This window comes from Sparus aurata, chromosome 2 (genome assembly GCF_900880675.1).
Source record: "Sparus aurata chromosome 2, fSpaAur1.1, whole genome shotgun sequence".
NCBI lineage: Eukaryota > Metazoa > Chordata > Actinopteri > Spariformes > Sparidae > Sparus > Sparus aurata.
Genome location: NC_044188.1, coordinates 14,327,429 through 14,340,316, shown reverse-complemented (window position 1 = coordinate 14,340,316; position 12,888 = coordinate 14,327,429). Strand labels below are relative to the sequence as shown.

General features: G+C 41.2%; 1 protein-coding gene across 2 annotated transcripts in view; it reads right to left on the bottom strand.

Annotated features, from left to right (window-relative positions):
- Positions 1-1,546: 1,546 nt before the first annotated feature.
- The window catches only part of LOC115576368 (protein jagged-1b), a 49,814-nt gene continuing 38,472 nt past the window's right edge, over positions 1,547-12,888 (bottom strand). The window contains exons 9-14 of one of the 2 annotated variants that reach the window (XM_030408947.1): positions 8,784-8,897; positions 5,248-5,361; positions 4,892-4,938; positions 4,276-4,452; positions 2,974-3,124; positions 1,547-2,882 (exon numbers count right to left, since the gene is read on the bottom strand). In XM_030408947.1, coding sequence (XP_030264807.1) covers positions 2,440-2,882; positions 2,974-3,124; positions 4,276-4,452; positions 4,892-4,938; positions 5,248-5,361; positions 8,784-8,897 — 1,046 coding nt within the window. In that variant the 3' untranslated portion in view covers positions 1,547-2,439. The remainder of the gene's footprint in view (positions 2,883-2,973; positions 3,125-4,275; positions 4,453-4,891; positions 4,939-5,247; positions 5,362-8,783; positions 8,898-12,888) is intronic. The other variant, XM_030408955.1, reaches the window with a different exon arrangement.

Below are 12,888 nucleotides of genomic sequence, written 5' to 3'. Positions count from 1 at the left end.
TTTACATACTACACTGACAAATAAACGTTTTGTGTTATATGTCTGTTTCTTTATGTTTATACATTTCACATTTTAGCAGTTTGCATTACACCTAAAGCAAACAATGAATTTACAATGTTTAGGAGTTAGAATAGGGTAATCAGTTTTGCCGGGCATCGATTTCCATGATCCTGTAACTTTCTACAACACACAAGTTTCTCACAACCACACAGTTGTTTTCAAGGAAAACCGTGAACAATTTTCCTGGTCAGGATCATTGTTTGTGAATGTGTGTCGGAGAGAGAGAGAGAAAGAGAGAGACAGAGAGAGAGAAAGAGACCTTGTGTTTACAGTGACCCACTGACCTAGTCATAGTGGCTGTGAGCCATGTGTCCATGTTGAAATATCCTCCCTCGGGCCTTTAGCAATGATATGAACAAGAGAGCTTGTCATAGCATCTGAAAAGTGCTCTCACACTGACACAAATGGTAAGAAGCTCTTCACGCTTGCTTCTAAAGACATCACACGTAACTTAAAAAAAATGTATAACCAAATTAGAATTAGAATTGCAATATGGCAAAATTCAATATCTGAATCACAAGAAGCTGTAATGTTTTGGGGAGAAAGGTCTATGTGTGACAAAACAGCATTTTAATGAAGTACTGCAGTTTTGCATCACGAATCATTGCGACCCAATTTCTCGCAATATGATGTTTTTGACCATATTGTGAATTCCTCATTTATATTTCCATGTGTTTGTTTTCCCTTTTTTTTTTTACACAAGATGAATATTGTCTGTATCCCCAGGTCTGTGTGTTGCTCCATCTTCTTCTTGTGATCCCATCATTTCTTACCAGTTTCAAACCCTGAATTTCTCCTCCTACAAAATCTCCAGCGATGTCCCTGTTTGTTCTGACACTTCACTGAAGCTGTACGATGCTGACAGTGAAGGGATTAAACTCCAAACAACACACTTTAAATGGTTGTTAAACCTTTTCCCGAAATTCAACATGACATATTTGGCATATATTTGGGAGCTGTGGAAGGTCAACATAAACAATACTCACATTGGATTGTGACACTGAGAAAAACACACTTGTAATTAGTTTGTAATTAGTAGCACAAACTAATAAATATTGAGCAAATGAGACCTTCAGAAGACTATTGATTGTTGCTCACTCATGATGCATCACTGCTTAAGACTGTGACAATGATATTCACAGCAAAGCTCAACATTGTATACCAAAGGTTGTTATGCGCATATAAACATTTTACGATCCACAGTGGGAGCTCGAGGCGTTGGGAGAGTGTTGGTGTCGTCTGCGCCTCTGGCAGGTTTGGACTGACCCAGGAGGGAATGCTGGCAGGAAAAAGAGCCAGAACATGATGTTGAAATATATATTGTGACAAGTGCAAGCTAATAATAAAATGTTTGAAACTAAAACTACTACATTTTGCACCTTTACTCTCTGTATGACAGTGCTGACACCTTTCTTTAGCAGCAACTGTAAGACCTGTGGTCCTGACACTGGTGATAAATGATGATTTGCAATTAAAAAAATAAAAATAGAGTTGATAAATGCACTTTTATTACAATCCACATGTGCTGGTTGCTCCAAATGGAAAGCAAAATGGGACAAATAGAGCAAAGTAATACAGTGATACTTCCAGACCAAACCACAGTACAAAAAGGGCATCAATATGTACAATATATCCATGTACAAAAAAGCTATTTTACACGCAGGTATGAAAAAATCATACATCTTTGACAGACTGTAGTATTACAGAGACAATACAGGCAACAGTGTATAGTTTTAAAAACATTTTTTTAAAGGCTTCGAAGCCTTCAGAGCAGGAGAATGAACTCTCTTTGACAAGTAGATCAACTTTTGTTTTACTTTTCTAGAAGTAAACTGTCTCTGTCCTTCCTTTTCCAACACGTACACTCATAATATACATTCTCTAGTTCACTCTCACACACATTTACACACAACCAGACACGGAAAGTGTTAAATAAACATCCATTCGTTAATGTGTCAGAGTTCAGTCTGAAACGGAAATGGAGGTCTGAACACCAATCAGATGGCGTCGTGGACCAGGAAACAGAGAACGATCCTCTTTTTCCTCTCGACAGTATCTCAGGCACTCAAGTCTCCAGATCAAATCAAGAGTCTGATAAATCTTTCAGTCAAACGTCACGCACCTGTTGCTTCTCATGGTCGTCAAATAAGGTCAAAGACGACAGCGCAGTTAGACTTTGACCCTTCTGCTTATAGCAGCCTTTGCTCCTCCTCAGGTATCTGCTGATAGCGACCTGAGCACATAAAGGTCGTGGGGTCAGCCTGTCTTCAAGACTGCAATGGAGACACAGTGCAAAAAACTAGAATCAGGTCTGTGAGCGAGAGAGTGCGAAAAACGCAAAATAAAATAAAAAATCAGAAGCTCCCAAGAGTTCAAAGGTCAGGCCTCCAGTTCCTGGCCGTCTGTGTAGTGAAAGCGGTTCAACTTCTCCCTCTCCCGGTTTGAAATGTCCAGTTTGGGCGCGTGAGCTGGCTTTAGAGCCGGAGAAGGGTGTGAAGGTGCAGGAGAGGGCGGCAGGGTCAGTTCAATCTCCTCGTAGCAACGTGAGACAGGGGCAGGTGCTGGAGGGGGAGCGAGCGGGGCGACTGCGGGGGGCAGGAGGGGCACGGGACGGTCCACGTTTCTGATGAGGTTGACAAACTCCCTCTGGTTGTTGATGCCTTCTTCTTGTGGGACGGCCTGCTGCTTTTTCCGCTTTCGATGGAGGTGGGAGAGGATGAAGGCGCAGGCGGTGCAGCCACAGACCGTCACCAAAGCTAAGACGCCCACCAGGATGATGTAGAAGCTGACACCGCCGTGTGTGGTGTCAGACATGGCGCCTGCTGACATAGAGGCAGAGACAGAGAGGGTTCAACAAAACTTCATAGATATTTTGCGCTTTTTAAGAAACACACACACACATATTATTATTACCTGGACAGTGCTGACCAATGCAGGGATTTTTGAGGCTCATGCACTCGTTACCAAAGTAACCCTCAGGGCAGGCACACATGTATCTGCCCTCTATGCTGTGACAGGGTGCCCCCTGCTGGCAGGGGTTGGGATTGCACAGATCCAAAGCGATCTGAAATAATGGAAAGAATAAAAAATACAAGGATCGGCATTAAATTCCTTCTTCTGGTCATTTTACAAGCTTTTCTGTAGCTGATTTTTTTTATTTATAAACTACTAATCCTAGTAACTAATTCATGTTGCAGATATGAAACATTTTTATTGATTAGCTCTTCAGATAATGGCTGTCTCTATGAAGCTAGTAGTTTTCCTGACAATTTCGAGTTTTCAATAACATTTTAGGGCTTTCATTCACATTTTACTTTGTAGGATATTATGTACCATGTGCCATGTAGTTTTAAGTATTATATATTATATATATTGTTACCAATATACCATTAAATATAGATGTTACTGGCTTTGGAACAGCTTGAATTCAAATATACAGTTACATTAACATCTTAGTGTCTTCAAGATTTAATTAACATTCATTTATGTTGCTAAATTATATATAACTTTCAATCGCTCACTCAGTTTTCTATCAGTATGTTTATTTTTCTATGATTGAAATGTGTTTATTTTTTATATTTCTTCTCATTATATTTGATTATAAGTTTATGCATTATTTAGTTATATTGCCCCTCTATTCGAATTCATAATCTTCCTTTATTATAAGCCTGATATATGATAGGGCACTCAACACTTGATGAGCTGTGTCAAGCTCAGAGTCATATGATGTTTTCAAATTTATGCTTCAGTGAATGGCTTCAGTAATCTCCATGGCAACCAGACATTATCCTCCAACAGCTAATGTGACCACCCACTCACTTTATATGTGACTTAATATGACCACATTATAAAAACATTATCCACTGCACGACATGAAAGGAAAGTGTCGAGCACCCTCTCATAAAACCAGTGATAAAATATAACTAAGTACATTTACCCGTGTAGCTTAGGTACTTGTACTTTACTCGAGTATTCCCACTTTCTGCTAATTTTTACTTTACTTTACTTATTAAGTACATTTAATATCAAGACACTTGAAAACTTTACTCCAGTTCTGTTCATATGGAGGGCTTTCTCCTTTACCAAAGTAACATTTTAACACAGTATCTTTACTTTTACTCAAGCATGACATAACATTTAGGTACATTTCTACAGCACTGCGTTAATCCAACTTTAAGCTAGGCTTAAGCTAAAATCTAAGAAGGTTTTTCTAACCTCACAGAAGATTCCTGAATATCCTGTGGGACAGTTACAGGTGACGGTCTTTCCATCTTTCTCCACACACTGTCCTCCATGCAGACAAGGTGCGCTGTCACAAGGACTCGGACCATTTTGGCAAAATTTCCCCGAGAAACCAGGTGGACACAAGCATCTGGACCCTGACACCTGGTCCTATATGTGACAGCATATATTGTACGTTATCTATATATATGTGACAGAGATGGGGCATCAGGAAAAAGTAGCACTACAGAGAAAGAGAGGAGGCCTGTTATGGATCTGCCTCAGGCAATGAAACATTTTAGCCCCCCTTGAGAATAAATAGTGCTCACAACTCGAGGCAAAATGTCAAAAAGGGTTTTTTATCCCAGGAAGGCCTGAAATGCCTTGGGCGTTAACACAATTAAAATGGTTCCCATGGATTCACTTTTAAATGTAGTTTCTCAAGCTTCTGTGTGAATTTCTCAATCTAAGGAACAGAAAAAAAAATGACAAAGGAGGCAGTAATGTCACCAGTCTGAGAGAGAGTGGGAGGAAGACAGTGAGGTGGATCAGTGTTGTGACTGCAACAACAAGCAAATTAGACTGAGGACAGCAAAGCCAGGACTCTTACCTCACAATGTCCACCGTTCAGACACAAACCCTGACAGCTGCTGTTCCCTAAGAGAGACCAGAAACACTTTATCATTATCTGTCACACACAGATATGTATGCAATATGGTGCTGTAAACAACAATATACACAGAGAAAAGAGAGAGATAACACTCAAAAACAAAAGTCAGTCTTTGTTTATTGTGTATTTTGGTGATGCAGCGCAACAGATGATTGATGTAACTGGTGTTGAGGTAAAATGATCTCCTGCCTGCAGGTGAACTCCTGTTTAAACTCAGTCCACTGAGGCTCTTCGTGTTTCACTGCCTGCCGCCACAGGACTCTTTTATCTTTTATTTCTTTTCCTTTTATACTCACTGATGTCACAGTTAGGCCCTGTCCACCCAGGAAGGCAGTCACACAGGTATCCTCCGATCAGGTTGCGACAAGAGCGGGCGTGGACGCAGATACTCATTTCACACTCGTTGGTGTCTGAAGGGAGAAAGAAGAAGAAGAAGGAATGTTTCCAGATATACTGATGTGATGAACCAGATTTCATCTCTGCTGTCCTTGATAGATCTAAACCAGGACAACAACAGTCTTGTTTCCACTTCCTAGCAGTTGAAGGTTTTATTTTTTTGTCCAGATTTTTGTGACAGACGTGTAGATACGGTCGTGTTTCCCTCCTGATTGATGCTCATGTCCACATACTGCACATCAGTATTTTGTTCTTGTGAATTTTGAGCTTTTTAATTAATAGTTTGATCCGGAAATGGTCTTTTGTTCGACTGATGGAACAAAAGCAGTCTAAAAGGCTGCAGTTTTAGCACTTATTATTATTGTTATACAGGAGATAAACTAACAACAAACAAATTTGTAAAAGCGGCGACCAGGTACACACAGCATCCAGGTGTTCATGCATTCTCTAGCACACAACCTTACAAACACTTCATCTCCGTGAGTAATTTTAGCCTCATAGATAAAAAGTTGCAGGTGCCAGCCGACACTAGAGTTGGATACCGAACTCTGTATTTTAAGAATTACGTCAGTAGCAATACACAAGAAAACAAACTATACCAAATTTTAGTACATCAAATCTTTAGAGGATAGAAAGGAAGAGAAAGCACAAGATGTCACCTGTGCAGTACTCAAAAGCTACTGCCTGCGTCCAAACCAACAGGCTGTTTTGTATGCTGAAACAGTATGAGAGGTTTTATACTATGTCTGAAACCTTGGTATAAAACCTTGAGTACGTGAACTGCAAAGTGTTTACTGTGCAACAGTGAAGACAACAACAGCACAACAGACAATGCTGACGCTGCTTCTACTATGGACTGGGCTGTTATGCGCCTTTTTGCTTTAGGCCCGTCCCATTACCACGGCCACTTTTAGCCAATTGGCGTGAAAACAATCACGCACTTTCAAAACGAACCATAGAGGCGCTGGTTGCAGCCAATTAACCAAAGTTATCAGTGTAATCTTGTTGTGTTGCTTCTCACTGAAATATGTTAAAACATCTCAGCGATACAGAATCTAATCCTGTACGTACGACGATGTTTAGCCTCCAAAGTTAAGATGAAAGTTGAAGCGGAGACGCTGGCAGGATGCACGCCAACACTTGGAGCGCTTGTCAAATATTTTGCTTAACGAATGCACATTGCCTCCAAAATAATGCCTTGCAGCATCTCTGTTTATGCGCAGCTCCCCTCACTGCTTCTGTTAAGTTTCTCTGTGCCTTTTCCCAGCTCAGTGGGAGTGTAAAAGCCAGGAAACCCCCGAGGGCTTGGCTCTGATAGCAGAAGAGGAGGATTAGGACGAAATGCTGAATGAATAAAGGGGAAGTAGTCAGTCAGTTATAGGAAATCTAAACCTGTTACAGTCAGTGAGAGGCCTATTAGGATTTAACACTGGCGGAGTGTACGTGTGTGTATGTGTGTGTGTGTGTTATCGAAGGGGAATGCCTGGGAGAAAATGTGGGGACAGAAGTCGCTAATAAAAGAGTGAAACTGATAGAAAGTATAATTGCCTTTCACAATTTGAGGCACTACTGATGCTCTGCCTCTTGGCTCAGGCTGTAAAGAGTTTTATCACTTGTGTTTGAACGATGTGTGTGTGTGTGTGTGTGTGTGTGTGTGTGTGTATGTGTGTTATACTGTGAGCCAGTGACCTGTGATGTGGAACTATGGGGGATTATCAAGTGTCAGAGTGACATATCACTGTAACACAGAGGAGCAGGAGAGGCTGTCATCCTGAAATATGTCTCAGTTTTTACTCTATAACCCCCCCAAGCCTGATACAGTATGTCCACCGTGTGTGTGTGTGTGTGTGTGACGTGATGCTATACAATATTCCCTCCGCTGTACCATCTAACACAACAACCCTCCGGGAGTATTCTCGTCAATATGAGCGAGTGCAGCCCGCAGAGACGTGACAGTGCATTTAGTGAATACTGATTCACAGTCAGGACGGGTTTATAGGAGAATTAACATGCTGGCAGCTTTTTCTGCTTCTTTAATTTGTGCTTTAAATGCATATCTCACTTCAAATGGAAAACATAATCACACATATTCCACTGAACACACAGGTCGAGAAACCAGCTGCGTGTTAAAGCTGTAGCTGATTAGAAGATCAGTGATTTTAATCCTGTGAAAGATCCCTTTGAACACGATAAATATCTATTTATTCTTCATTAATAGAAAGATAAATCGACAACTGAAAACATTATCACCATTAACAAACCCCAGTATGTTAAACTTCTGAAGCGTTATACTACCGAACTCAGATAAATTCCCTTGTTCTTGTCTGTTAACCTTGCAGAAGTTTAATCTGCAGTCTTTTATGCTCATAATGAAATCTTTGCTACAAAGCTTGTAAAACCTGGTGTCACACACACCATACATTTTTACCCCTGAATGAATCCCTGTAGTTTCGTCCCTGATGAAAGCAGCTCGTCTGGTGAAGTGTTGGATTTAATTAAACAGCACATCTTACAGCTTTAACAGTCCTTGAGTCTGCACCTCAAACACTTAGACAGCACTTCTCCTGTCCTTGTTGTTTAGCCGTGCTCTCACTTGGCAATTTTTTTAATGAAGAAAATGATCACAATAACTGTCTCAGTCCTCCATCTTTACAAACACAATTTGCATCTCTGTTTTACCTTTAAGTTTCTTCCTTTGCTCGCATAACTTTTATTTATGGCTTGGTAAGGATATATTTCCAATATCAATATATGAGCGGTATATCACAATATTTACCTTGTGATCATTTGATCTCGAGAACCTCAAGCTGTGCAAAGCCGATTGCGCAGCGATCAGCGAACTACTGGCAGCTACAGTCACTTATCCTTTAGTATCAGTTCATTTATTATATTCTTTTTTTTACTCTTGTTGTTCTTGATTTAAATCTTGTGTATATCTACTGTGTGATATTTTCTATTCTAAAAAAGCCAAGAATAAACTTTTAATCTCAATCTTTGGGTGTAGTCATATAAAAGTAGGTTTTATGTTTTTTTGAAACAATTACACTATCAATGTTTAGTTTGGACTGGTCATGTTTGCATCCCTACCTCACACACATTTAGTGACACGTTTCAACAGCATATTCTTTCCTTTTATCTAACTATTTCATCTCCTCTGCTTGCTTGCTAACTAGGTTTCATTCACGCTAATTGCAATAACACTTAAATGTATTGTTGTAACTGACTTGGGGATGTCATTTTTAATCAATTCATTAATTACTTTTTTTACAAATTAGTTGAGCTACTCTGCAAACTCTCCACGTACGTCCTGGCTACAGCAGCAACCTCTGAGTAGAAGTACCTTGGGTCAGGAATCACTGCATTGGGTTATTCAGAGACAATGACCATCTACAGGTATATAATGTATATAATATATGTTTAATCGTGACCCACTGACCCAGCTGGCAGGTCCTGCCGGTCCATCCAGGCGGGCAGAGGCAGCGGTAACCTCCAGGAGCCTCCTGACACGTCGCTCCACGTCCACAAGGGCTCCGATCACACTGCCTCACCGCTGAAAAGAGAATGAGAAAACATTGTACATGAACTACTGGTCTGTGTAATGGGAGTTTGTGCGTGCATATCAAAGATATGTTGTGTGTGTTTAGTGTGTGTCACTGAGTCTGTGCCACCACGCCACCATTGGTATGCGGATGCTTTGGCAGCCTGTGTTTTCATTCTCTTTTCTGCTCCTCTGGTTTCTGTGCAAACAGTGATAAATATAATAATCTGCTGCACGTACATGACGGCTGACATCTCCAACCTTTTCCCAGAGAGCAGGCAGGAACAAATGAATTTAAATAGACGATGATGGGGGAAAGAAAGGAGAGACGGGGTAAAAATGAAGCTGCCACGCCTGGTTTTGCGCCTCTGAAGAGAAATTAAAAAGCGATACAAGGGACAGAGGGAATGTGAGGAGAGAAGATCTGGTTTTAAGGGTTGACCACGCGTAACGTCCTTTTACACTTGTCATATCTGTGCAGTTGAGCCATCGAGACGTTTCCCATACATCTCACGCTCTGCCTCTCTCATAACCTTTTTTCACCCTGCAGAAGAACCACTTTCCATCCTCCCGACCCCGACTCTGAGCAATAATAACCCGAGCCAAGCTAGCAGCACTTCGCCCAAACAAACAAAGAAGCCTTTAATTAATATTGTTTATATATATAAATCTAGTCTGAACGCAGAGCTGTGTTGTGGTTATGGTCGTCATTCCCCGCGAGCCTGACAATCCTCTCACTGCGTATCCCCCAGAGAGAATCTCCACAACACATACAGAGGCCGAGATAGACCGCCTCTCTGACAACAAACAACAAGAGCAAAAATAAACTGCTCTTCATTCCTCTGTTTGTCCCTTTCCTCTTACTGTCTTATTGTCGAAGTGTTTACAAGCCAGTGGGCGACCTGCAGCGCGGCTTTATCCTGATCGAGGTGAAATCAGAGGATGTGGAACGCAGCTTGTTTACACACGCATCTCTGACAGACCATAACCTGTGCGATCCAATCTCACCTGTGGCCACTCACACAATCACACAGCCTGAGTGTACATACGGCTCACACACAAATACCGAGCACATGATCGAGACCGTTGTGACAGCTTGGTTGTGCTTACGCAGACCAAAACACGTTTGACCTTTATACACGCTTCAGTGGGAGATCATACGAGCTGTGAGGGCTTCCGTAAGCCGATGTAACACAGCGTGCACCAAGGAACAAGATTCAGACAATAAAGAACATAAAGTCAACAAACGATGTTCCAACTGTATGTGCTTACAAATGTGCCTGCGTTTTAAGAATAGTCAACCTATAGTCAAACTTTACTAAATTTGAGAGACATTCTTCTCTGAAATCTTGATCTTGTGTCAGAATGTTAGAAATGGCCGACCAAAGTTTGAGTCACACCCAGGGATATTTCCATCAGTATCTGTAATGCCAAAAGCGGGTGTTTACCAGCCATTACCACCACATTTCCAGCGTTTTTTTCTGGCAACCAAAACTGGTTATTTTTCACTGGAGGTGAAGATGATGCATTTCTAACTGTAACTGTAACTCTTTTTTTTCTGCCTAAACTAGAGCGTAAGCTCAGCATTGTGACGAGAGAGATAGATATATTGAACTGAAACAAATGTCATCTGAAATAAATCGCTGGGAAACTCCTGTAGTCAGAGCCCAGCTTTATTTGGACTTGTGGCCTAATCTGGTGAGGCAATGTTTGAAAAAAAACAACAAGAGTGCCCTCTTCTATGCCCCTATGGTAGATAGAGAATGATAAAGTGCCCTCTTCAGTGGCTCAACGTGCAAAAAACAACATGATAAAGTGCCCTGTTAGGTAGAGAAAACACGATGAAGTGTCACATCTGCTGCCCTGGAAAATTAGCTGGTCTCTTCGTGCCCTGAAGTGGTGGAATGGTTAATAGTTCCCTGTGTGTTTTTATTACAGAGGTAGTAGTTATACTTCAAATCTGAGTAACATAATCATATTAATTTTGATCTTAACCAGGAACTGTTTTACGGAGGAACATGCAACACATCTTTCCAGGAGTGTGCCACTGCATGTAGCTGGGGTCCTTTTTCTTTTTCGTTTTTAAAAAAATGTGCTTTGTAGCATTCCTGAGCTTGATTCATACTTGTGATTAAAAGTCAGGATATCTTTGCTTTTGGCTGCTTCACTTTTGACCAAGTTCAGGTCGAGCTTGAATTAAACCTTATTATCTTCAGAACACGAAAGCACCATGTAAAATATATTTTTTCATTCATCCCTCCACACTGCTTTTATTATTTCTCTTCATCCAAATGCACATCACAAAACCCTGTCTACTATGGACAGAGAACAGGTTTCTTCAGCAGAAATCTATCTGTGATACCCAGGTTTCTCAGATATTTTACACTGATTACAGAAAACGTTTTTCTTGTTGCTATGACAGTGAATAAATCAAATTACTGCAGATGGCCAAAAGTGCCTAAAGGGCATGTGAATACAGACTGCCTGATATGATCTCAAGGTAAAACTGAGGAATATTTGCTAGTGAGTTTTCTATGAGGCAGACAACAAAGAAAAAAATGAATATCAAATGATCAGAGTTCCTTCTAAGAGATTAGACATGACACATATTACATACATAGAATCTGTAATAACGTTAAACAGTTCAGCATTGTATATTTTTAGGAAAAGTATCCGTCTACTGCTGAACAAACTAATATCACCACAACTAATGACGATAAAAGCCAACAACAACATGTCAGTCCTGCTCTAAAGTTTTGTGTGTATTGTTTTAACTTTTAACAGCGGTCTCAGTTTCCTCACAGGGCAAACAGTCTGATAACATTTCATTAATTTGGCCCAAAACAACTTTTTATTTTTTCCCATGCGCACACACACACACACACACACACACACACATACACACACACACACACACACATCAAAAAAGCACTGGATGTCACACAAATAAAATTGAAGTCTGCTGATAATATGTCTGCTTTAGAGTTTCATTATTTTCAGATCTTAGCAGTTTTTCGAAATTTTAGGCTTTGTGTTTTTTCCTTATGTACATAACAACCACACCTCTCTAATCAAAGGGAGAGAGGTGTCCTCCCCCTTAAGAGGTGCTTGAATCACACTCTGCTTGCATTTACAATCCATCTTATCTGGATCTCAACAAATGGAGTTATTATAACTAAGGTTCAGGAACAGGACCACACCAATCCACTCGCTGACCTGCCACCCAAGTTCAGCCAATCAAACCACCCGCATCATCAACCTAACCACCTGCGTCTCATCAATCTAACCACCTGCGCCCAATCAACTCAACCACCTCCACGCCCGATCTCATCACCCGTGAAGCCTACATAAGGTAAGCCAAACCATCTCTCTCCCGTCTGTCGCAAGTTCTGATAACCCTCCCCCCCAGACCCTCTCTCTCTCCACCATCCCTTCTCACAGGACCACTGGCAGCCCAGCCTTCGACATCACCATTCCACGGCAAGAAGATACCAGAGCAGGGATCGGGCCATCCAGCACACGAGCCAGGGGGGGAAGATGAAGCCACGCCCGTCAGGACGTGCGCTCATCGAGACGTACCCCCACTCTGAGTCTCGACCGTCTCCCCCCCCCCCCCTTGGTTACTAGATGGCTTGGCAAACCTGCAGCCCCCCTTTTCATCCACCTACCCCGACCCCCCCTTTATTCTATCCTCTCCAAATCTTCCCAACACTTAAATAAACTATTTCAACAGTTAAACTTGGCCTGGTCTTGTTAGTGAAAGTCTGGATGTACCTAGATGTAAGACTGAACAAGGTCTGAGAGATTAAAATGCTATTTTCTTATCGGTAGCAGCCAGAGCGACTTTCCGATGACCTGCAGCTGGTGCGCTTTTTAACTTTTAATTCTTACCACTATTAGTTATCAGCATGTTGTCTACCACATGTATTGTGTTGTCTTTTATGTGCATTTGATGTTCCCATATGTGCTTTATGTAAGTTTATATGAGCCTTACACCAGTCAA